Below are 24,988 nucleotides of genomic sequence, written 5' to 3' on the forward strand. Positions count from 1 at the left end.
CACAGCGACACGCGGCGCTCCTGAGCCCCCGGGGGCCGCGGCGGCCGCGGGCCCGCCCGTCCGGGGCGGGGCTCGGCGGGGCGGGGGCTCGGACCCAGCCCGGCCGCGCTCGCCGGAGCCGGAGCCGTCCGCAGGTGCGCAGGTAGGAGCCGCTGCCGGCAGCGCCGGGCACCCGCTGCCGCCCCGCCCTGTCGCGGATCGTCGCCGCCGCCCCGGGCGCGGTCCCGGTGCCCGCGGAGCCCCCGAGGTGCGAGTGGGGCAGGGCTGGGGCGGGGGCGCCGCAGGGGCTGCGGCGGGAGCCGGGAGCTGCCTGGCCTGGGGCACGGCGGGGAGGCACGGGCTGGGTGAGGGGATTACAGCCGCCTCACCCAGGGCCCGGAGCAGCCAGCTGGGGAACAGCTCTCCCGGGTCCTGATTTCGGCGTCCCTCCCACCCGTGGTTCCGTCCCTTCGGCGGCGGGGATGTGGCGGAGCTCGGCGGGTCCTCGGGCAGGCTGCTGCAGAGGGCTCTGTGAGGAAGCTCACCTGGCTGAGGCTGCGGGGTGGGACAGGTCCTGCCTTCCTTCCCCAGACCCTGTCAGGATGTCCTGTCAGGACACGCAGGCTGTGTCCGGTTAATTCCCTGGAGGGAATTTAAGGTGTCGAGAAAGGCCCTTCAGCTGTGCTGTGGTGCCTCGGGGAAGGCAGGGTGAGATCCTCGAGATCCTCTCTCTGAGTGATGGAAAGATGCTGGGTGCTGATGTCCCAGGGGCGCTTGGGATCTCAGGCTTAGCTTTTAGTTAGAGCATCATGCTTGTGCCAGACCTTTGATTCACAGCGCTTAAGATATAAAGGTCACAGAAATTATGCGTTAACCTTTCTGCGTTTTTAATTTTTGTTTGGTTGGTTTTGGTTGTTTTTTGTTTTTTTTTTTCCCTCTTCAAGCAAAGCTGCTTGTGAAAGTGACCCTAAGGGTTGTCTGATCAACATTCCCGCAGTCCTCATGCCGTGGCAGTGCACACATGCACGGTTAATTAGGAATAGCAGCTCAATATGGAGGAGGGCAGTGTGTGGAAGGTATATCCTGACACTGGCTGCCTGTTGTGTCTTGCTCAAGCAGATGACAGTGCCTAAAAGAAGGGGGCTTGATTCTTGCCCACTTTCTGCCTTTGGGTAATGGGATGAAGACAGGGGACTCCTGTTTGCTTGACAAATGTCTTGATCCTGATTTCACTGCTGAACTATTTAAAGTGAATTTGTTTTCTTGTGGTTTATCCATGCCCAGCTGTCAGCATTTTCTGAACCTGGGTGCTGAAAGTGCAGTTGTTTCATTTCCCCTTTTAAAATTCTTTGTGCTGCAGTGTTTGCTTTTCAGATGCAGAGCAGGGATGTGTGCCTGTAAGAACACCAATGTTTTCAATTTTTTTTTCCTTGGAAGAAATGTCATGTCTGTGGTTCTCTCTCTTCCCCCAGCCATTTCCGGGCAGTCTGAGATTGCAAGATTGCAGTTTGGCCCAACAGAGAGACTTTAAGGTCCCAGTCCTGCAGTCCGAGCTGAAGCAATGAGCTCTGATTGCAGGTTAAGTGGGAGCAAAGAAAGGTCTGTGATAAAAGAGAAAGATTATTCTAGGCAATATTTTGGGAAGGATACACCGGGATAGGTGGTGGCAGGTGAGGAGGCTGCTGCTGTAGCTGAAGGCTTGGACCAGGACTCGCTGAGTGCACACTCCTCTGTGCCACTGATTTCCAGTGTGATGTCTCAGCGAGCAAATCACTGGTCTTGTTGTCTAAAATGGGAATAACTGTGGGCTTTTGCTGTCTCGAAAAGACTTGCAAAAGTCTCTCCTTGCCTTAGGTCCTTGCAGGTTGCAGAAGAGGTCACCTGAGGGCAGGATGAGAGTCAAATGGAACAAAAACATGTTGGGAATAGGTGAAGAGTGAATGGGAGGAGAGGCAAAGACTGATGCAGCTTCAGAAACCATGAAAGGAACTGTTAAAACATCTATAGGTTACCTCACATGGGGTTTATTGCACATTTTTAATGCTGAGCTTGCTGCTGGAGGGTCCTGCCAGCCGGGGAGAGGTCTGGGCTGCCTCTCCCATGGGTAGCAAAGGGAAGGGAGCAAAAGCCTGGAGGATGTGGGCTGATCTGCTGCAGTGGTGGGGAGAGTGTCCAGCATCCTCCCTGCAATTTCCTGAGCTGGGGCAGGTCCAGGTACTTAGGGAGAGAACTTCTGCTCCTGCTGTATTATTTCCTGCTTCCAGTGAGGAACCACTGGTATTAATAGTGGTGACTGCCTAAACCAGAAGAGCCAGTGGCCCTTCAGTTTTGGCACCACAGGACTGCAAGATTGGGTTTTGCCTGGCCAAGACACTGAGGATGGCCACAGCTTTGTCAGAGGGAGCTTCCCCAGTGTGGTCTTGGCCCAGCTGAACGCTCTTAGAGGTGGTTTAACGTGGTCTCCTACAGGAAAGTCTGTCTCTGAAAATATTTCAATAGACTTCAGAAGTAATAATCCCTCTGGGTGCAGTGTAGAGGCTGCTCACACAGGCTTGGCCCCTGTTTAACAGCTGGAAGCTGTTCCCTGCTGCCCTCTGTCCCTTGTGTTTGCTTGAAGGGAAATGCTGTATGGCACCTTCCTACTGAGGCTCACCCAAACACCCTACAAACTGCCATTTATGGCTGTAGCAGCGTGAGACACTGGTAAACAAAGGAAATTAATTCCTACAAATAAGAAATGCTGGCAATGAAGTGGCGAACACCACAGAAATGCCTGTCTCTGATTGCTTACCTCGTTCTTTGCCTCTCAGGGCAAATGAATTCCACAGGTCTCAACAGAGTCAAAAGACAATCCCTGTGCCAGAGAGGGCCACTTTAGTGGGATGACAAGAGCCAGATGATGGGTACTGCACATCCATTCCGTGTAGCTCACCCTCTGGCCCATCACCTCGTTGCTGCTCCTCTGGGGCTTTGGTGGTTAATAAGTGAAGAATATCACTCCACCTCTTTCTGTGGAGGAGGAGTAAGTCCTCAGGCTGAAGAGGTTGGTGAGGGAAAACTGTCCTGAGAAACAGTGTGCTCTGCCAGAGTCCCTAACAGCTCACGGGCTTTGGGTGTGCTCCCCAGGATGAGTTGCATTTACCAAAGGAAAACTGGGAACAGTGTACATCTCTCCAAAAGTGTGGAGCTGCAAAGTGCAGTGAAGAAAGGAGCTTATGCATCCAAAAAGTGAACAGGAGAGTGGTGAAAGGGATAAGAGAGATGAAAAACAGGGTAAACAGATGGGAGAAGCCCTGCTTACACCCCATGAGAAGCTCTGTAGCTTGAATGTGTGTTTTCTGTTTGGTGGGGAGAAAACAGTGGCAGGGTAGAAAAGGCAAGGGAACATGGAATTTTTCTGGCCTTGCAGGGCGTGTACTCTCTCATCCATAAATTTCAGGAGAAGGAGACAATATGATCAGGAATAACGTTCTGCCAAGTCTGTTCCCCTGGGCCTGTCTTTTTCCTTACCTTCAAAGCTATTTGTATGTCAACACTTGGAGTTTCACCTCCCTGTTAAGTGTTCTTTGCCACTCCCAACACTTACATTGTTTTCCTGATAATGGGACAGACCTTTTGGGCAGGCTTCCTTCCCCCGTCTGATGTAATGTGTGTCTTGGCTTTGCTTGCTCGTGCACGTTGGAAATGATTGAAGACATTTGTGATTTTTGAAACTGAGGAGCAAGTAAAACACCTCGATCAGTTTATTAACACCCTGTCAAGACCTCTGTACGTTATGGGAGGAGAAACACTCTGCTTGTTGCTGCTTCATTAGATTGTGGTCATTAGGTTGGGGTGGTTGAGGTGGAGGACAATCAGCCTGTCTGCTCAGTGACTCTGACTTCCTGGGCTTTGCCACAACACCAACCTGCATTTCTGTGTTGCTTGCAGAGCAAGGAGAGACTCTTTCCTCACAGCACAGCTGAAGCAGGGAGAGCTTTGCTGTCTTTTTTTTTTTTTTTTTTTTTTGAGGAGCTAGCGCTCCTCATTTTCCAGCAACTCTTTAGTTTGGGGGTTGGCTGGGACTTTGAGGTAAGTGCCCTTCTCACAAGCATCCCAAACCAAAGGATTCTCAAGGGGAAGATATGCCCCTGTGGTTGTGGTGGTGGTGTGAGACTGTGGGTTTGGGCTGTGTTGAGATTCTGCTAGAGATTTCCCTTGTGTCTCAGAGGTCTGGTGAAAGTGGCTCCAGTCTTGAGTATCTCTGTGTTAGGGAAACTTTCCTGTCTGACCACCCAGAAGCCACTCTGTCAGTCACACTCCCACCACCCCAGGCTGTCACTGCTGGGACCAAAGCCCTTTCACAGTGGGTGGGTTCCTGTAAGCTGATGTGTGCCTTGCTTGACTCCCCACACACCCTACATTGGCACAGTCAGGTTTTCCTCACTGGCTGGATCTCAGGATTCCCATAGCAGAGTCCCAGAAGCCTGGATCCTTTAAGTAATTTAATCATGGTGCAGTAACACCATAACAGCTTGAATTGATGCCTTCAGGGGGACTCCCTGCACTAAGGAATCCCTGGCCTTTTATACCCTCACTGTCTCTGTGCCTGTTCCAATTGTGATATTTAATCTGGGGCCTTCTGGCTGTTTATTTGGGTTCTACAGAGTCCCTGGGTGACCAGCCACCCTTGTGCCACAGGTCTCCATGCCCTTTGCTAGGCACAGGGTAGATGCCAGGTCATGGCCCTTGCATGTGGCTCCAGCCACCACCACAACCTGCAGCTGCCACTGCAGTTGCTCACCAAGCTGCTACTTGTATTCCTCAACATCTGCACTTGGAGAGAGTAAGGCATCTGCCCTGGGAGGTGGGCAGCCCAGCACACACTGGGAGGACTCACTGGGAGCTGGTTGCCACCTGGCTTGTGCAGCCCCTGGGGTCAGGAGGAGCTGGGACTGGCTGTATCCTGCAGAGTTCCCTAGCACAATAGGATCCCTGGGGCAAAGAAACTCACAGCACCCACAGAGTGCAGTTCTCCTCAGCTCACCCTGGCTGCTCCTGCCTGGTTTCACTGCCTGCTGCCCCAGCTCCTTCTGTCTGAGCTGGATGTTACCTTCTGCCTTACCCAGCTCCTCTCTCTGCCTCCTCTACCTGTTTGCAGGCTGAGGGCCACAACTGCCCAAGCCCTGCTCATGGTGTGAGTGGGACCTCATGGAAGTCAGTGTGATCTGGCATAGGTCCATGGGTCAAATCCTGCAGAACACCCCTTTAGTCCCGTGGTGGCAAATCAGATTAATTGTTCTTTTCCCACACGCAGGAGCGTGGTCTGGAAGCGGGGAGTGCCTGGTTCGCGCAGCGCCAAATGCGAGACAGGCAGACACAGCCCACAGGAGTGGAGAGTCAGCGCCTCTTGTTGTAAGACAGCAGCTCAGCACTGGTTGCTAAATGGCCTGTAAGTACTTACACCCATGTGGGACTGAGGGTGGAGGTTGTGGGGCAGCAAGAAGCAGAAAACTAAGGGCACTTTTTGCAGTACGGTGGGATGCACTGGCCTCAGGGCCCAGCAGTGCTGCAGGAATATCTCTGGGTCAGACACTGTAGATTTCAATATGTCCTTTACTGCCCCTGTTTTTTGGTGATTAGAAGGTTTCATTCCTTTGTTGCACTTGGCCCACCTCTGGTAGGTTTATGTTGGCCAGAGCATTTCATTAGCACACTGAATGCAGTCAGTGTACGAAATGAGACAAGAAACATGTACTGATGTTGCCATGGGTGAAAACATTGCCTCTCAACATTGTTGCAGGATTACTGAAGCATCTCTCCTGCTTCCCCCACGCACAACCTAGAGATGTCTTTACCTTTTCCCATTCCTCTTGTATAAATGAAATGGAAATGGCATTTGTGCACATCCGTGAGATGGTAGGTGGGTACCTGGAGCAAGCAGAGCATCCTACCCTGCTGACAGAGGGGATCACTTCTTTTCTTGTTACTCCACCATTTTGTTACGTATTTACAAGCCTCTGTCACATCTTATCTCTCTCATTGTGCACTCACACTGGAAACCTTGAGATAAACCTGAAAACGCCCTGCTTTGTTATGTTGGCATTTGTGACTTGTGGGTGGCAGGTTATATAATGTGCTGGTTTGTATCCACTCAGTTACAGTGATTAGCTATCAAGTGACTGGGGTTATTTTGTCTTTTAAAAGCAACAGAGATCTATAGTGGGCTCCCCCAAAAGATAGAATGTGTTTGTTCCCCTTTGATTATTGCTGACTGGCAGCAATTCTTTATGACTTGCTCTATGTTTTGAACAGTGTCCCCCTTCTCTCAGTGCTCCTGCCTTTGTAGTTATTCTCTGAAATAACCCAATGGCCCAGTGCTGTGAAATGCAGGAATGTTGCTCTGCCTTATTATGCATTTCAAATGCATCTGCATGCTTTAGTCTTAAAAAAGATGTATGACTCCGTTAATGTGGTAATTTTGTCCTTCCTTACATTCATGTTCTCTGGTGAAAGCAACTTCAGGAGGAGCCTGTAACTGCTTGGCAGATGAAATTAAGATGTCCATATTAAATGAACCTTGAGCAAGCAGCAGTATATGTTTGGTGAGCTGCCTGCTGTAATTGAAGTGTGTACATTAGAGGAACGGAAGCTTAATTGGTTGAGGGTGTACAGCGGGGCAATGGTAAAAAAAGCAGAGCAAGCAGCTGACAGTCTAAGCAGATTTAGACATAAAAATGGAACTGGAGATGAGTAAGCTTGCATTGAGAGAAATTCTCAAGACACACACCGGGGCAGTGCTGATGTGAAACTCTTTTCAGGTCTGCAGCCTGACTCAAATGGCAGCAGGAGCACACCTCAACAGGGGTTTTGCAGTGCTGGTGTAAGAGTGTGTGTCAGGAGGGACTGGAAAACCACACGAGAGCTTTTGAGAAGGTGGGCTGGGTCAGCTGGGATGCTGAAAATTATTTTGTTGGTTTTGTGAATCCATTGCACCATGAGGGCTTTCTGTGCCTGCCTGTGCAAGCCTTAGTGATGGAAGACAAAGGCTATAGGAAATTATCAACTACCTCTTGGATGCACGTTTATTTGGGAGAACATGGGCTGGCAGAGATTGCTGTTGTTGCCAGCTGGAGTTGACTGCTCAGATTTGGCATCACTGGACATGGCAGCAGTCAGAGCAGAGCTGTGGAGAAGAAGTTTGGCTTTATGTCATCCCTGTGGAGCAATTAACTGTCAAAGAGTTTGTTTCTACATTTCCCATAAGGAATTTTGGTATTTTTTCCTATCACTCTTGGCACTCTAGTTTGGCTAAACTGGTGTGGTGCTGCAGGAGAGGCTGATGTTTGGGTTCCTTGTTCTCTTGTTCCTGTCTGCTTTCAGAGGTGCTGGTCCTAGTGTGCACAGAGGTCTCCCAGCTTGAAGATACAAACACTGGGGACATCCCTGAAGAGGACAAGGCTATAACCCAAAGGCAGCTGCTGACAATGATGTCTGCTGAACACTAGTGCAAACCTGGGCAGGTTGGCACATGCTCAGGGTTTCTCCTTTAGAAGAAGTTGGGATTACATGTAATTTTGTTCCTGGCACCTGAATAACACAGCAGGGAATAAGTGAGGAATGTGCAGGAGCTGAGCCGTGTTTTTAAATGATCCTCTGCCCACGTGGGGATGCTGAAACATATCCAGGCATGTGTGGGCTGTGCCAATGGCCAGCATTAAAAGGTGTTGCTGTTTGGGGACATGGAGGAAAGGGACCCTTCTTTCCTGTTTTTGGTATTTCATCTGTCAGATGCAGGTGGCCTCCTTCTTTTTAACTGGCTGAAGTTAGGGTCTCTGAACTGTGGAGCTGCCTTCCCATCAGGACACCGTGCTCTGCTCTGATTGTTCATGTAATATGCAATGATTTTGGATGTCATTTTCTGTTAGTGGCTGATGGAAGGGGACTCAGTGTGGCATGGTGAATATTAAACAGAAGGCTGTTTTCCAAGGAGGTGGGTCTGTAGCCACGTTGCTCTGACTCTGAGGAGGTTGGGCACTAGTTTTGGCCTTGCTCATTTTAGAGCTCAGTACAAAACAGTGGTTATCTAGACAGCATTCTCACATGTCCCCATTCTGGTGTGGAGTCCATGTCCCTGTGTGCTGCCTTGCTGCTCTCCCTGGGGGAAGAGCCCTTGCCACTTCCCTCTGTGCATGACAGGCAATGCTGAAATAGCTTGTGAAGGCTGCTGTTTCCATGCTGGGAGGTGGAGGAGCTGCTGCAGCCCTTTATGAGGACAGGTGTTATGGCTACTGTTTGCTTTTATTGTGTAAATGAAACTTCCGTGCCTTTCCAAGGGTGAAGGGTAAATAAGATGTGCCATCCATTTACATGAAAGAACTGTGTTACCTTGACCCAGTCCAGCCACCACCAGACACAAGAAGAGAGCCGAGCACAGCAGTAATTTCCTTGCAGAGCAGACAAGGGCTGGAACAAGAGGTGTGTTACCTGCCTGCTCCCTTCAGCCAAGGCAGGAGGGGGGAATTTGACCACAGTTGTGTCTGCCTTGCGTGGGGCACTGGCACTTGGGCACTGTGCTGCCAGAGGCTGTCAGGGACACAGTCCTGTGGCAGGTGGAGCAGCTGCCACCTGGGAGTGGTCCTTGAGATTGCTGTCACGGGTCTCCCAGTACCACAGCACCATCCAACACCAACAGCTAAGGAATGCTGCTGCAGTGCTGCTGAGCAGCAGGAGGAAAAGGCAAGGGCAGCACTTCATGGAATAGCTGCAAGCACGACAGCAGGAGTTACAGAAATGTGAGATGCTGTGTCTCCTGTGCTGGAGGAGAGGAATAGAAGTGAGATGGGAAATCTAGTCCTTCTTGCTGGTAATTTCTTCTGATCTGTTCACTGTGCTAAAGATCTGTATGCACACTAGAGCTGCCTGCCTTTTAAATCAGCATACTTGCATCATTTCATGCTCCTTGTCTGCAGTTCTCTCTGCTCCCAGGTCAGAGAAAAGACCTTATCTGCCTGCCTTTCTGTCTTTTAAGGTTTGGAACTCAGGCTTTCTGTATAAACAGCACCAAATCATGGTCTCGTGGCTTTGTGCAAGTGAGGTGTGACTCTGGGCACTGCCAGGGTGTTATTTTGTACCCTTGCTAGGCCATTTGCAGGGAAAACTAGATAGCTGACCTGTAGAGGTGAGAGTGCCATGCCTTCTGCAGGGTGTGGGGAGCCTCACTCAAGCTCTTCAGCCTCCGTCCCAGTGGGGCAGGGCAGGAATTGGTGCCTGGGGCCCCGAGCAGTCCAGCCAGCATGTCCTTTGCAGCCTGGGGTGCCTTAGGGGAGCAGTGGGGTGCTGTGACATGGTGAGGGTGCTGACTCTTCTGGGTCTTCACAGCAGGGAGCAGACCATGGCTCTGTGCTGCAGACGTAGGAAGGCCAGGGGAGTTGAGAGGAGGAGGGTGACAATGCTGGTACTTTCTTCTCTGGGGCAAAGGGAAGGGTCATGGCTTTAAGGGCCTGGACGAGGTAATTGAGCTGCAAATGCAAGCAGGCTCGAGTGAGAGGCTGTCATCTCTAAGTTGTCCTGGCACCTCGGGGTACCTCACTGTGCCATGTGGGTGCTGGTGGCCCCAGGGAATGCCTGCCCTGCAGCAGGGAAGGGGGACAGAGCATGGGGGCACGGTGCTGCTGCCCTGGTGAAAGTAAAGCAGGTGCTGGAGCTGTGTGCCTGGTGGTGTTCCCCTCTCTTTGTGCCTCTTGCCTGTGCTGGAACATTGATGGAGGAGGACAGAGCATGAGGAAATACTTGATCCATGATCAAAGGACTCTCATGGAGATGTAGGACTGTCTGTGTCCGCAGCACAGCAGCGGACTGAATTGCTTCTGAATTGCACATATTACAGGAACAGCCCCGACATTCCAGATGCTCGTCCAGCATGATCTTGCCTGGAGGACAAATGCCTCCTCGGGAGGCGCTGTCCGCAGCATCCTTACGCCACATGCAGGATTTCACAGTGCCTGCATGCCGAGGGCTGATGCTGGTGGCAGCCTTATCCCGACTCCCGACAGCGCCCTGGGACCGGCACTGGAGCTTGGCTCCGCTCCAGGCGTGGCCAGGCGCTGTTTTTAGCTGCTTGCTGTGGCCAGGATGGGAGCTGGTCGTGCCCTTGGTGGAGATGATGGCACACGGGCATCCCTGTCTCTCCATGCTGCAGGCTTTGTTGAGGCAGCGTGTGTGGAATTGGTAATGATCCTGGCTGGGAGGCTGCCCTGCCTTGTGTGTGTGGGAAGAAGCAGGGAATCAGAGCTGCAGGTCCTGTGGTCACCTTGCACAAAACCCTTGAGAGAAGTGCTTTGAAAGCCACTCAAATTCTGTAGGTGTGGTTGAAAAGTCTCCCTGCTGCTGCTCGGCTCCGGTGCCTGGGTTGTTACAAACCCTGTGGAGGATGCTGCCTTCGGGCAGCAGCTTAACCCCTTGTGGCCATGAGGAGCTCGGTACCTCGGCACCTGCCCTGGGAATGCCCTCCTTGCTTCTCAGAAGAGCGGGGCTGAGGAGGGTGGGTGCCTCAGCCCTCTGTTTTTACTTTGTTCTTTGTTTCTAGCAGGTATGGATGGGAAGAAATGCAGCGTGTGGATGTTTTTACCTCTTGTCTTTACCCTGTTTACATCAGCTGGATTATGGATAGTGTAAGTTATCTCCTGCTGGTTATTTGGGAGGTTGCTTCTCATTAAGGAGAGTCTTTTGGGGATGCTCTGCCCTTGAGCTGCTGTGGGGCTGGGAAGGCACATGATAGGGGCAGGGGCCAGTCTGTGCCACTTCGTGGCTTGAAGTATCGCATTCTTATCCCTGAGTTTCTGTGCTCCCCAGGCCAAGTTGCTGACCTTGCTTTCTTCCTGGTATGTGCTACTGGGAGCTGCCTTAAAAGAGACAGCCAAAAATATAAAAATTTCCTTTAATGACATTTTCTTTGAATGACTCAGCAGAGCTCTTGGAGAAACACTTAGGCCCTGCTTTGGGGTAGAAATTCAAAATCTGCAGCATCCAGCACCACACTGAAAACCTGCCAGCAGCTTAATGCTGACACCTCACTTTCTCCCTAATGCTTCTTACCAAAATGCATGTAAGACATGCACTTCCCTGAGCTGGGCTCTCTGCAAGCATGCAGGCAGATGACTGCAGCATGAATTTGGGAATGAAAAATATGTGATCAGCAGCTATGCTCAGGCTGAGAAGCAGTTATGTTGTAGGATGTGGCTTTGGCCATGGTCTAGGGATGCTGTTTTTCAGCAGCAGGGGCAGCTTAAGCCTTTTGTCTGACCTCTGCTGCTTGCTGTTTTTCTCATCCCATCCCCTCTCCATTAAAACAGCTTTTGTGGATGGAGTACCATAGTAAACCTGATGAATCAAAATGACTCAGACTAAAAATGAAAACATTCCCCTGGCTGGTTGTTTTTAAAGCAGCTCAGTTCAGTGACCCTGTTTGCCTACTCAACCATGCAAACCAGATGCAACACAAAGGAAGGCACATGGACTGAGAAATAATAAAACTGCCTGCTTGGGCAGAGAGAAACGCAGGATCCTCCAGCAGATCCTGCCAGTGGGCTTGGAACACTTAATGTGTTGTTTGAGTGATATTTAGAATGGAAGCTAGGATGAGGTTTTACATTATTTCCTTTTTTCTTTTCCCTTTTTTTTGACAGGTACTTTATAGCAGTGGAAGATAACAAAATTCTCCCACTAAGTGTACCAGATAGGTAAGAGCTGTTTGTGGGCTTTATATTCAATCACTTGTTTCTTTGAAACAATGAAACAATTACAGCAAAATGGGAAAGAAAACCTTGAATCTTTTTTCCTGTTCCTGTGTCTCTTAGGAAACCTGGTCCCAAAAGACCGCCTTATATAAGGTAAATGAATTATTTTCTTCTAAGTACTGCTCTGGTTAATGGTTGCTATTTATGTGTCTTTGCCATCCTCGAGTTACAATGATACATTTTATATTTTCAAGTATTGCAGGTGATGCACCTCCTGCAAGCTGTGTGTTTAGTCAAGTCATGAACATGGCAGCATTTCTAGGTAGGAACCACAACTGGAGTTTCTTTCTTTCTGTTTGTTTTAAGAGTCACTGAAACATAAGTAATATCCTGTACATATTCTTCTTGTCTGTGATGATGTGAAACCTTTTGAACTGTATGTTTCATTGCTGCTGCTTCCCATTGCAAAGAAAAAAATGTAACAGGGGAAATGCAACCTCCAGACTGCAAATGTGTCGTGGGAGGTGTGATGGTAGGTGACTGTCTTGGCCTTGGTGATCGTGAAATGGTTGAGTTTAGAACTTCTGCTGTAATTAAAAAAAAAAGGAATTTAGGGAATCAAAGCAGAATTGATATCCTAAATTTCAGGAAAGCAAACTTTAAGCTCTTCAGGGAGGTACTCAGCAGAATATCTCAGGAATCTGCTTTTGAGGGCTTGGGTGTCGATGAGTGCTGGTCAGTCTTTAAGAAGCACAGGAGCAGGCAACCCAGCTGTGTGGGATTGTGGGGCAGAAGACCAGCTTGGCTTAAGAGGAGAAAGCTATTATATGGTCTCTGGAAGAGAGGTTAGGCTTTGCAGGAAGATTGCAGAGCTGTGGTTTGTGTATGCAGGGAGAGGGCAGGAAAGGCCAAAGCTCAATTTGATTTAAAACTGCCCAGAGTTGTTTCAGACAACAAGAGTGTTTTTAAGTATGTCAGTGGGAAAAGGAGGCCTAAAGAAAATGTTGGACAGAGGTTTGTTGTTAAAGGCTGTACCCTGGCTAATAGGGATGATGAAGAAGAGAAACCATTCAGTGCTTTTTCTGCCTCAGTCTTTTATAAAATACTGATAGACCTGGGGTTGTTCAGTCCTCTGGGTTGAAGGACTACAGGTGTGGGAGCAGTGACTGTCCATTTGTGAGCACTGGAATTGTCAGGGAGCAGATGTATCAGCTGAATGCTCACAAGTCCCTTGGTCCTGGATAGGATTCATCCCAGAATACTGAAGGAAGTAATGGATATTAGGGCAGGACTCCTCTCTATCATCTACCAAATGTCTTGGGGTTCTGGGCGTGGCCCTGCTGACTGGAAGCCAGCCAGTGCTATTCAGATCTACAAGAAGTGCATGAAGAAACACCCAGAGACCTACAGACCTGTTGGTCTAACCTCAGTTCCTGGAAAAATTATGGACAAGATGATATGGACACATTTAAAGAATGATGCAATCACCAGGCACAGTCAGCAGGGGCTCACAAAGGGAGAGTCCTGTTTAAAGAATTCAATATCCTTCCATGATAAGGCCACACACCTGCTGGGTGAAGGGAAGGTGTTGGATGTAGCTTTTCTGGATTTTAATAAGACTTTTGACACTGTCCCTCACAGCAGCCTTCTGGAGAAGTTGTCCACCTGTGAGATCACAGATTCAGAGTGCACTGGGTGAAGGACTGGCTGAAGGGCAGGACTCACAGGGCTGTAGAGGAGCTCCATCTGGCTCCATCCAGCCACCAGTGCTGTCCCTCAGGGCTCTCCTCTGGGGCCAGTTATGTTCATATTTTTATCAACAATATGAATGAATGATGTGAAGGCACCATTAGCGAGTTTGCTGGTGATCCCAAACTGAGAGGTGCTGTTCACTCTCCTGAAAAACCAGGTGTTTTCCAGAGGGATCTAGATATCTGGAACACTGGGCAGTGATTAATGACATCAAATTAAGTCTAAATGCTGTATCCTGCACCTGGGATGGAGTAACACTGGGCTCAAGTATAAATGGGAAGAAGCTGTGGAAAGGGAGGTGTGAATCTCTTCCTCCTCAGTGGAGGACATGGGAATGGTTCAAAACTGCTCCAGGAGGAGTTTAGACTGAACATTAGGAAGCATTTCTTTACTGAGAGAGTTATCAAACACTGGAATAGGATTCCCAGTGAGATGATTGATGCCCCGAGGCTGTCACTGTTCAAGAAGCATCTGGACAATGCCCTTAATAACATGCTTTAACTTTTGGTCAGCTCTGAATTGGTCAGGTAGGTGAATTTGATGATTGTTGTAGGCCCCTTCCAACAAAAATAATCTGTTCTGTTCTAATCTCTCCTTTGTGGATGAAGTTGGTCTTTCCTCTGCTGTATTTGTGTACTTCTGAGAGCTGCTTTTAGCTTGTATCTCTGACCACCTTAGCTAGTCAAAAATAAAGGAGAGGAAAACTACAGAGCCATGCTAGAAACATGGGAATTACTGAAATTGAAAATACCATTGTTTTGCTGGGAATGCCTTTAATACCCTTTTGTCATTCCAATCAGGTTTTAGAAAAAGATCATATAATTTCAGGAATCTGTATTATAGAAATAGAAATTAAAAAGTTCCTGTACATGAGCTGGAGTAGTCACAGGTGGCTGTCCCGAACAATTGCCTCAGAATGGAAAATAGAAATCCTCTTTTTGGGGTGGAACAAAGTTCTTGTTTTTAAGGATTTGGAGTGGATTGATTCACTAGAGTAATTGTGAGAGAATAAATTCAACTGTCTTTTGCAGTTTGGGTAATTTTCACTTACAGTGCCCTTACTTTCCTAAACCATGTTTTTGATATTATACCAGGGATAATATATTTTCAATATTATAGCAACGCTTTTGTGTAAAGCGCAGATCTAATTTGCTAAAGTGAACTATTTACAACAACATGAACTACATGCTATTGATTTGAGCATGAGCATAAGAAGGTGCTTGCCAGCAAGCAAATTTCCCTGTTTAACCAAATTGGTTTTTAGTGGTCTGGTTTGAGTCACATCTGAAGGCCAGCTGATTGCCTGGCTTTCTGTGCTGTTCCATGCACCGTTCACTAGGGAGGGCTAGAATACACAATGTGAGTATCTTCTGGGGTTATGCCATATCAATGATATATGATATATCATATCTATCATGTGCCATATACCATAGTGCTTGAGGGAATTGGAATAAATGTTATTCCATTCTTCATGGAAAATTAGTGCAACATTTTGGCCTATGTTTGTGGCAACAGAATTTGCTCCAGAGGAGGAGAAAAGGCAGTGGATGTTATGGCAAACCCTGCAGAAATATGCATGTGCCTTTCACATGCTTTTAAATACAAGTGGGGTTTGACATCCATCCTCCAGGAGAGCTCAGGACTCAAGAGTGGAGTGAAGCAATGCAAGCCCAGGTGCCACTAAGTGAATGCATGGTGTGCATGTGATGGACTATGTGCTGGGAGCTTCACAAGCAGCAGGAAGGTGTTCCTTCCCCAGAAAATGTGCAGACAAAGCATAATGAGAAGAGGAAGCCTGGAGCTTGCCGTAGCTGGATGACAAGAGAAATGCTTAATCCTGTCCCTGGTTAAGTAGGAGGGGGCCGTGCAGAAGCAGAAAGCTTGCCAGCCCGCAGGTAGAAAGAGGAGGGAGGGGGCAGTGGGGCCCCGGGCAGGTGTTTGCTGCAGCAGGTTCTCCCTACTGACGCCCCTTGCCTTGTGTTTCCTTCCCAGCGCTTGTGGTGGCTGTCCTGCGCTTCATTCAGCTGAAGCCAAAGGTGCTCACCCCTTGGCTGAACATCAGCGGCTTGGTGGCTCTGTGCTTGGCCTCTTTTGGGATGACCCTCCTCGGCAACTTTCAGGTACTGCTCTGCAGGCTTGGGCTGCTCTGTCTGTGATGTGATTCCCTGCTTTCCCAGCGGGTCTGCTTGGGTCTTTGAACCAGCTGTGATGTGAGCCTGGGAAAAGCACGTGCCCCAGCCCTCCCTCTACCTGCTCTGCCACCTCTGTCTGCCGCTTGTGAGCCGAGATGAAGGGCCACAATCACTTTTCATGTGTCTCCAGCAGGGTTTGCACCTGCATGCTTAGAGCTGACCTGCTGAGAGCCTCAGCAGAAGCCTCCTGAATCTCTTGAGCCCTGGGAGTCGGCACAGATGGCCCTGGGTGAAGGGGCTGAGTGGGAAGTTTGTGGACACATCTGTGCAAACAGATGCAGGAATGCCCATACACATCTAGCAGACAGCTCAGTGTCCTTCTTTTAAAACATATGTTGCTTTAAATCCACCTCCTGCTGATCCTCAGACCTGCCAGGAGAGGGACACGGCAGAGGAGTGCCAGGACTTCTCTGGCTGTGATGGGTGTCTGGGTGAGGGCTCTCCCATTCCCCCTCTGTCCTGCAACGCTGTAGCAACAAACATCTGCCACATCTGTAGGGATGGGTGTCCCCTGTGACCTGATTGTGTCTGTCAGGGCTGCAGGGAAAGTCGAGGTGTTAGTCAGTGGGGCTTGGGTTTGACTCTGAGGCTGTGTCTCTCACTGGGGTGCACATAATGACCCCCAATAATGGCAGGAGCTGAGAAAGGTCAGTGCAGGCTGGCTGCTTCCCTGGCTTTGCATGACAGGGACCCAATACAGAAATGGTACTTGTTTTGTGAAGGGTGAGGAGGATCTCTTTGCACTGTAGTTATTGAAGGAACTTGGTGTCCTTTACAGTTGACTTTTTTTTTTCTTTTTCCATGAAGTGTGAGATAATTTGATTTTTATGGACTTGATCTTCCTAACTCCACAGCACAAGCCCAAAACCCAGGCTTTTGTTTTTTCACAAGAGCTTTCCAGCTAGGAATTATGAAAGCTTTGTAACAGCTTTGTCTACCTCTGAGAAGAGTATTTCTAGTGCAGGACAGACACTAGGAAACGGTTTCAACCTCACCTTCCTCTTTTCAGTCTTCAGAGCAAATGATTGTAATTTAACAGTAGGTTCTTTGACTCTTGCCTGGATATAAATTCTGATTATTCTCTGATACCTGATTCTAACTATCCATTCCATGTTAGTTACCTGTATCCTTTCTTAGATCTTTTCCCAAACATGAAAACATGCTGTAATAAGACCTTAATTTATGCCTCTCCCTGACTGACTGCTGAGCTGAATGTGGCATTAAATGATATTTCTGGAAAATTATACATTGGTTGTTTTAGAGGGACATTATAGCTGTGAGTACCTTGCAGTGCTGACTGTCTTGGGAAAGGCAGCTCAATCCCATTTTTGCCTGAATGATTATTTGGACCTACTCTTGAAAGAAATTCAGGGTAGAGAGGAGGGGAGATATCAGTGGAGGCACAGTAACTAGATTGTTGTCCTGTAGATTGTGTCTTGTTTGATGGGTATCTGTTAAATCATCAAACAGGAATTTAAGCTGCAGGGAGAAGTTACAGACTGGCAGTTTCTTTTCTAGAAAAGCCTCAGAGGCAGAGGGAAAATGGAAATTGTTTGGCTTAAGTCCATGCTGGACTTTTTGAATGGATTTGCAGCCTCGAGGGATCTTTTTGCAGATTCTTGCTAGTTGAACCTGGCTGTCATTTTGCCTTGCAATGTTGCACAGTCAGAGCCCTGTGAGGCAGGGCAGCCCAAGGAACAGGGAAGCACTGGCACTCCAGAGAGGTTGGATTCATGTTGCCTCAGACCCAGTGGTCGAGGATGGGCAGAAGAGGAAATTTGGTGTAACTTGCTTACCGGGATGGGCAGAAAAGGAAATTTGGAGGAACTTGCCAAACCAAGAATATGTATTTGTGTTTTGGCTTGTGCTAGCTCAGGGGAGTGCCAGGGCTCTGCTCCCTGCAGCTGGCACTGAAGGTGCCCAATTTGCATCCATTGCAGGGAGCTGTACAAGACCCACAGTGGGTTGTCCTTGCCTGCCCTGGCCATCACTTTGAGCCAAGGAAGAATTTATTTCTTAGTTCTGCATTTGTGAGTCTTGTCAGGGAGCTGTGGAGACAATCCCAAGCAACTGCGTTTTCCACAGTGCTTTTGGGCTTTGCAAAAGATCTGCTTCTCTGTGATAGCTGTCAGCTCACCTTGGTTATGTTACACCTTACAGCTCTGCCAGAAGAAATGCCACAGCATCTCTGTCTGACACCCCAGTGATCCCCACTGTCCCCACCCTCCTCATCAGCAATCCAGTTAGCTCTCAGATAATTCCTCTTGTGTCCAGGCAATCACTGGTTTATTTGTTCCTAGCTTTCCAATGATGAGGAGATCCACAACGTGGGCACGTCGCTGACCTTTGGCTTTGGGACACTGGCATGCTGGATCCAGTCTGCCCTTACCCTCAAGATCAACCTGAAGAATGAGGGGAGGAAAGCTGGGATTCCACGAGTGGCTCTCTCAGCCAGCATCACCCTCTGTGTGGTGCTCTGTATCCTTTTGTCTTGCTACCCAGGAAGCCAGGTATTGTGTATGTCCTGCAGCAGCTCTTCTCACACCTCTCCCAGGATCTCAAAGCATTTTGGAATGCTACTCAGTCTGTCTTCATGCCACAGTCCTATTTCAGTGCCACACTGTGTAGAGTGATGTTTCCAGATTTCAGAGAAAGGGACAGTTTTGCAGATGATCTAAATAGAAGGAAAAATTTCACAGTGTGGGTTGAAAGGTGTTCCCATTGCCTGCAGTGGGTGCAGTGATCTGATCCAGTTCCCACCATGAAGATCCTGGCAGGTAGGAGCCCACAGCCAGGTCCTCACTTGCTGGCTCTGTCCTGTCTAGGTGGATGCTCAAGCAAATCACTGACTTGTCTGCACCCAAGTCTTCCCCTCTCTAAATGTTTATCACCCTGATCTGGGATCAGGAAGCTCTGGTCTGTATAGGAGAGCTGCTGTGCTCTATGGGCATTGTTGGACACCTGACATCCCTTTCATCTCTAGCATCACATTCACACTCTCCTCATGATGGGTTGACTTATCCAGGTGACTTTGTTCAGATTTTTTTTTTCCCTGTTGGCTTTCAGACTGGTTGGTGTCTCTGCTCCCAGTTGTTCTCCTTAACTTTCCTCTTCCAGATTTTATCCTTATGGCCCAGGGCATTCACATGCATGCTTCCAGGATCCAGTGGGGCCTAGTGATGTGCTTCCTGTGCTACTTTGGCACCTTTGCAGTGGAGTTCAGGCATTACAGATTTGAGATAATTTGTTCTGAGTACCAGGAAAACTTTCTGAGCTTTTCCGAAAGCTTATCAGAAGCCTCCGAGTACCAGACAGATCAGGTGTAGCCTGTCCTCTGGTGGGGGGGAGGGGGGCAGGTGTGGTCTCATGGGTGAAACATGACCTCATTTACACTTTTTTTATGAGTTTCTTTTCATGTGCAATCATGATGGTATTGCCAAAGGGCTCTGAGGGTGGCTGTCTCACTAAGAGCCAAACGGAGGTGTCTGCTGGAAGAGGAGTGGATCCATCTCAACGGCAGTGTGAGAGCACAGGCTGCTTAGTTTGTGCCACCAGTGACTCTTTCTGAGTGGCTCTGTCACACTTCTGTTATTCAAAACATTCAGCAGCCTGTCCTTGTGACACCCCTCTGAGGATGGTCCTGCTCAGCCCGCCCTGCAGAGACGGAGGTGAAGGAAGCAGACTTCTCCTAGCAGCAAGAGTCTCCAGGAATCACCTGTTCCCAGGTCACCAGACTGCATCTTCCGTGTTTCCCAGGTTGTTTTCTTTGCTGCCAGCCGGGGGAAGTTGGTAGGGGGAGCAAGAGCAGCAGTTTCTTCAGAATCAGACACAGAAGACCCCAGTGGACTGGCTTTCATGGCAAGCAGGCAGGCATTTCTTCCAGCCTGGAAAGCGGCCGACGGTAAATCTGGGTTTGGAGGAACTGTGCTGTGATCAGGAAGTGAGACTTAGCTGATGCTGCCTTGTGGCCAGGCAGATCACCCCCAGGCCAAAGGGATGGCACAGTGGGCTGCTGAGTTGGCTTCCTGCTGGGCACTGGTCGGAGTGAGATGCTGAATTAAGATGAGGTCTGTGTGCTCTGAAAACGACTCAGAAAAGGCTGCTTTTTTCATGTGTAGTGCTTCCACCACACATTGTGTATAGTATTTCAAAAGCTTTTTAAATTTTTTTTTAATGTTTACTGAGGGGGAAAACATTGTGTTAGAGACACCAGGCTTGTCTGCCATGAGAGCAGTGCCAGTGCTTCTGGGCACAGGGTTTGGTTTTGCTCCTTGTGCAAGCCAAACTTCAGACATGCTGGTTTGGGCTCTGGGCCCCTCAATGTGGCCAGTTGTCCTGAGTGGAGCCTGCCACTGGTTTAAATGGACTTCCAAAGTGCCAGGAGGGAGTTCTGGCACAGAGGCTGGCTGATCTGCCTGAGGGCTGGATTTGTGAGAAGGGAACAACAAAACCAGAAGGGTTTCTCCTTCCCTAAAGGGAGGTTTTCAAACAGAAGGTCTGTTTTCAGAGAACAAGGAGCTCAAAACCTGATTTTGGGAAGGCTGCTGTATTGCCCAGGTAGAGGAGTGATGGGAGTTGCTTGTCCCCATGGCTCCTATTTTCCTCCATAAATCAGGCTCAGCTTAGTTTTACATATTGTCTGAGCTTCAGGAAAACAAGCAGAATGGTAGGAAAAGGCTCTTGAAGGGGAACTCGTACTGCTCTGTGGCATTTCTGACAGAGAGGGAAAATGCAAAAGGGCATTCAGTCTTCTGCAAAGGTCACAGGCCTCTCCTGAGAGCAGAAACAGTTGAGACAAACTGTGTGTTAAGTAGAAAGCTTTCAGCCAGCCCTTTATTTCCTGTGCACCAAAATTTGTTCTCAGGCAGCTGTTACAAATCCCGAGCATTTTTGGCCAGCAGAGGGTTGTTGTTGATTGCTGAAGGCTTCCTCCTTGTAGCAGTGTCTTGAGTGGAAAGTTTTCCCAGAAGGATGTGCTGAGAGTGGCCAAGGACACAGCAGTGTGAGATGCCAGCTCCCTAGAGGCTCATCCAGGGAACTCCTGGGCAGGGACAGGAGGGGACAGTCTGGAGAACATGCAGGTGGGATCCTCTTGCACTGGCACACACTCAACCCACATGGAGCACAAAATAGCAATTTGTTGTAAGGGTGTTTTACTGTAAATAGTCCACTGTGTCTTTTTTCCCCTAATTAATACTTTCAGTTTATTATTTTAGCTTTTGTAATTTTATCAAAGAAAAAAAAAAAGGATGATGTGGTTATTTTTTTTCCTTTTGCTCCTTTTCCTATATGCAATCCAAACTGAATTTCAGGTTTTTAGTGATAATTCTGTACATTTCTTAGAGTATTTCTAACAGCACATTTCAGTACAACTAAATGACAACCGATGTACACTAAAACATGACCACTAAATAAAGTGCTTTTATGGAGAAAGTGAGCTTTATTTTTGTCCCTACCCCAAGCATAGCTTTCTGATGGCAAAGGCAAAACAAAAGGTGAGTATTTATTTACAGTGTAATGATTAACATTATCACTTAAGGAAGCCAGGGACCATTCAGCCATGCAGATACACTTACTGTAACAGCACTAATTAGCAGGCTCTTTCTAGGAGCAGCATCACACCCTTTGCACAGCCCAGAAAGGCATCTGGACTAGCTGCCCCACAGCCTGACCTGCTACTGTTAAATTTTTAGAAGGGCCATGCTGGCACAATGTGGTTTCCTCCCCAAGTGCTTGTCTCTTCATTGTTCTTTACCCATCAGCCTCCCTCAACAGGGACAGCTGTAGGTGTAGGTCAGGGATCAGGAAGGCAGCAAGCACCTCCTGTATTGGCTGGCTGTGAGGGCAAGACACCCGTGCATGAAGTGCCAGCAGCAGGGAATGGGGGAACAGGATTTCAGACAGGAGTTTCAGACTGCCTCTGGCTCCACTACTACCAGGTGTAACCCACCTGTGGCTCTCACTCCTGCACTGAGCCACAACTGAAATCCTGAAATGGTCAGGGAGGTAGTACAGCTTCCTCAGCAGGACAAGGCTGCTGCCTTAAAGGACTGGGGAAAGTGAAAACAGGAACACAGTGTTCACAGGTTTAGAAATAAAATAATAAAATTTGCCTTTTAGGTGCTGGGATCACTGGTGCTAAGACAGGAAGGCTAAATGCCATGATGGAGTGAACACAATGAAAGCAAAGTTGTGTTTTTATTTACTACATTAGGAAAAGTTCCATGACCATCTGATCTACATTGGCACAATTTAGGTAAGGTGAAAAGGTCAGGGGTTTAATTCTCATCAAATGCAGCAGGATGTCTGCCCTCGAGAGCAGTTTGTCAAGGTTTGCTCACAGCTGACCAGTGCTATAATGAGTGACTGGGTGATCTTGGCTGGAGGAGGAGCTCTGTGGGTCAGTGCTGAGATACTTCAGAAATGCTGTCAAGCTGATTTGGGGTTCAGACAGTTGTATCCCATAGCCCAGCACCATGATGCAGCAGTGAAGTGTGTCCAGAATTTAATTTTTAAAGCTGTATTTATATATACTCAGCTTCATTCTGGGTAGGCTGGCTGTGGAGCTCTATGCAAGTTGTACTGTTTCGTACCTAGAGCTGCTGCAGACACAGCCAAGATACACACTGCTCCTTGTCTAAAGAGCCTGCCTGCAGCAAGGGCTGGCTTCTTCTGTGGCAGCCCAATCCTGCTGTTTTATAGCCCACAGTTGGCATTTCCCTTTGGGAATCCTAACTGTGAATGTTTTTAACTTAGCCAGAAATTCTGTTTGCAGGGAGAAGCTCACATATCTCCCCGTGGTCCCCAGCACTCCCTCTGGGACAAGGGGACATAAACCTTGTTTGCAGACTGCTTCTAAAAATTACAGAGCTCATGGTGGGGCATCTCAGCACCAGATTTCAGTGGATGAGTCTGAAGGAAGCATTCCCTTAGCTAACTGCTAGCCAGGCTGCTCCTTGCCCTGTTCCCAGCTCCAGCTGGCAGCAGGCCTCTGTCCTACTGCACAAGGGACCCCACAGCATACTCTCCATCCATACCTGCCTGCATGAGGCCCAAGACATAATGTGGATTTGGTTTGAAATTCTGATTATGGACAAAATGACCTTACATTTCACAAGGACAATTAGGTGAAGCACAGTCTTTTGTGCATGCACCGCTTTCCCTAAGTGGAGGAAGGCAAGAAAAGTTCAGTGAAAGACGAGATGAGGCTGTAATAGGATTTCTCATCGTCCGTCAGTCCTGCGTTGCCCGGTCTGATCACCACAGCCACGTGAGTGTCCGCCTCCTCGGCCGCATTGGCTTCTGAAACAAACAGAGTGGGGACAGTGGAGGTGACAGCTGCTTTCTGACTCTTCACAGCAGGGGCCCTAAGGCTGGAGGGTGCCCCAAAACACTCGAGTGCTTCTAAAGGCTGAGACTGAGACTGCAGCGTTTGCACGTGGCAGGGCTCTAGAGAGGAACCAGCCCCTGGCTGACCTGCTGTGGATGGCTGTAGCTGCAGGAATGGACAGGAGCTGGCTGCCTCACCATCCCCTCCCCTCTGCCAGCTGATGGCTGTCCAAGGCTCCTTGCAGGCAGCACACACCATCAGCTCGATTCCAGCTCCATCAGCTGAATTCCTGTCATGAGGCTGTGGTCAGCCTATGGCATTTGTGAGTCAAACAGCCCTCTCCCCCCAGTCACTTCTCACAAGCTTCTTTTTGCTCCCTGAGCACAAAAGGCCACTGGAAGATGATCCAGGGAAAGGAGGTAACTACAAGCTCCCACCAGCTCTGCTGCCAAGGCTGGGAAGAAGGTAAGGACTAACTCTGGAGCACTGAGCTGGCTCAGACTGAGACCCAGTGCTATTTCTGACAGAAAGATATTTCCAGCTAAAGCAGGAAATGAAGTTAGCTTCTCAAGCCTGGCTTTCCATGGGTCAAGTCCTGGCAACCTGAAGCAATGTTTTCCTGCTGCCAAACACAACCTAACCATAAGTGGCACAAAGTACCAGCCACGTAGCAACACAGCAAACACCATCATTTCCCCTGAGCACCGGCCAAACCACTGACCCTGTTTGTAAATGGGCTGTGCTTCAGCTCTGCTTCAGCACTCTCTCCTTCCTGGCTGGTGCAAAGGCAGGTTTTCTACTTGACCTATTTTCCCTCATTGCAGCACTGCACACGGACATCCCGCTGCTGTGTGCAAGCCCGGGTGTGCAAAGGAGGATGGCAGCAGCTAGAGGGAAGGTGCTGAAGCATTTCAGGGGTGAGAAGGCAGCAGCACACCTCTGCAGAGCATCTGCCTCCCCTGCACAGGTGAGAGCCAGTAGGACTGGCAGGTCACATACCTCGAGGGACATCTGTCAGGAAGAGGATGTTGTTGGTGGCACACCCAATACTGGCAGCAATCCTCCTGTAGCTCTCACTTTCTACCTTGGGGCCTATTTTGGTATCAAAGTGGCCATCAAAGAGCTGCAAGACAGAGAGAAGCACAGGCCATTGCTGAGTGCCACCTGAAGAGCAGGGATAAACCTCCCTCCTTTCCCTTTCTGCCACAGTAACGAGGGGTCAGTGCAGCCATGCTCTCACAGTCAGCTGCTTGAGCTGAATTCCCATGGATCAAACCCACTGCCCCACCTTCCTGTCACAGAATTCATTCACAAAGTGTTACAGCAAGGGTGGTTGTGGGAAGGGAGTGCTCTTCAGGGGAGAAGCTGTAAGGAAGGTGGTAAGGTTATCTACCTCTAGGATATCACCTTCTGTAGAGTATCCAAACAGAAGCTTCTGGGCTTCAACGCTGCCTGAAGAGTAGATATAAACCTTCATCCCTGCTTCCCGCCACTTCCGGATGGCTGGAACCACGTCCTCAAAGATTCTGGAGCAAAACAGGGCAGCAGGTAAGGGCAAACCCAGAGGCACCTGGAGGGACATCATTAGCCAGGCACTGTGACAATTCATTTTGTCCCATTAGTTTGCAAGGGGACTTCAGTCTGCTCAAGGCCCAGAACCAGAAGGTCTCTTCCAGCAGCAGGTGATGCAGAGCCAGGCAAGGAGATTTTAGAGATCTCACTCCTTGAATGCAGCCAAGCAGGCAGCTTTCTCCACAGTTTTTGGGTCACTGTAAGGCAATTTACCCTTGTTTTTAAAAACAAAACCAACAGGATATGTGTCTCTCTTGACTTGTTTTTGGGTTTTGTTAGTTTCTCTGGTAGATGTTTACATTTTTCTGTCAGCTCATTTTCTTCTTCCCAGTGCCAAGTGTTTGGCAAAACACTTTGTGAATTTATAGGTTTGTTTTACTTACTTAGAGACCTGAAATGCACAGTATAATCAAGCACCTCTTAAATAAGAAAATCAGGCTTAATTT

At 48.9% G+C, this 24,988-nt stretch overlaps 2 protein-coding genes across 5 annotated transcripts in view; one reads left to right on the forward strand and one right to left on the reverse strand.

The window, feature by feature from the left end:
* On the forward strand, window positions 1-22,489 carry TMEM150C (transmembrane protein 150C). 4 transcript variants are annotated; one of them, XM_064416842.1, is made up of 9 exons: window positions 1-134; window positions 5,276-5,410; window positions 10,547-10,631; window positions 11,646-11,699; window positions 11,817-11,849; window positions 11,951-12,018; window positions 15,441-15,568; window positions 17,941-18,118; window positions 18,758-22,489. In XM_064416842.1, the coding sequence occupies exons 2-9, from the start codon at window positions 5,404-5,406 to the stop codon at window positions 18,964-18,966; spliced, it is 762 nt and encodes a 253-aa protein (XP_064272912.1). In that variant the 5' UTR covers window positions 1-134; window positions 5,276-5,403; the 3' UTR covers window positions 18,967-22,489. The 4 variants fall into 4 exon arrangements, with proteins under 4 accessions (XP_064272912.1, XP_064272910.1, XP_064272913.1 ...); XM_064416840.1 differs by having other exon boundaries at window positions 4-142; XM_064416843.1 differs by having other exon boundaries at window positions 4-142; window positions 10,550-10,631.
* ENOPH1 (enolase-phosphatase 1) overlaps window positions 21,053-24,988 on the reverse strand; it is an 8,540-nt gene continuing 4,604 nt past the window's right edge. Inside the window, exons 4-6 of the mRNA XM_064416839.1 lie at window positions 24,364-24,496; window positions 23,970-24,093; window positions 21,053-22,942 (exon numbers count right to left, since the gene is read on the reverse strand). Coding sequence (XP_064272909.1) covers window positions 22,803-22,942; window positions 23,970-24,093; window positions 24,364-24,496 — 397 coding nt within the window. The 3' untranslated portion in view covers window positions 21,053-22,802. The remainder of the gene's footprint in view (window positions 22,943-23,969; window positions 24,094-24,363; window positions 24,497-24,988) is intronic.

Source organism: Passer domesticus, chromosome 4, assembly GCF_036417665.1.
Source record: "Passer domesticus isolate bPasDom1 chromosome 4, bPasDom1.hap1, whole genome shotgun sequence".
Taxonomy (NCBI): Eukaryota; Metazoa; Chordata; class Aves; order Passeriformes; family Passeridae; genus Passer; species Passer domesticus.

Coding starts and splice junctions, on each gene's coding strand:
- TMEM150C (XM_064416842.1), top strand. Junction 11,700..11,816: donor CCACTAAGTGTACCAGATAG/GTAAGAGCTGTT, acceptor TGTGTCTCTTAG/GAAACCTGGTCCCAAAAGAC. Junction 12,019..15,440: donor GAACATGGCAGCATTTCTAG/GTAGGAACCACA, acceptor TTTCCTTCCCAG/CGCTTGTGGTGGCTGTCCTG.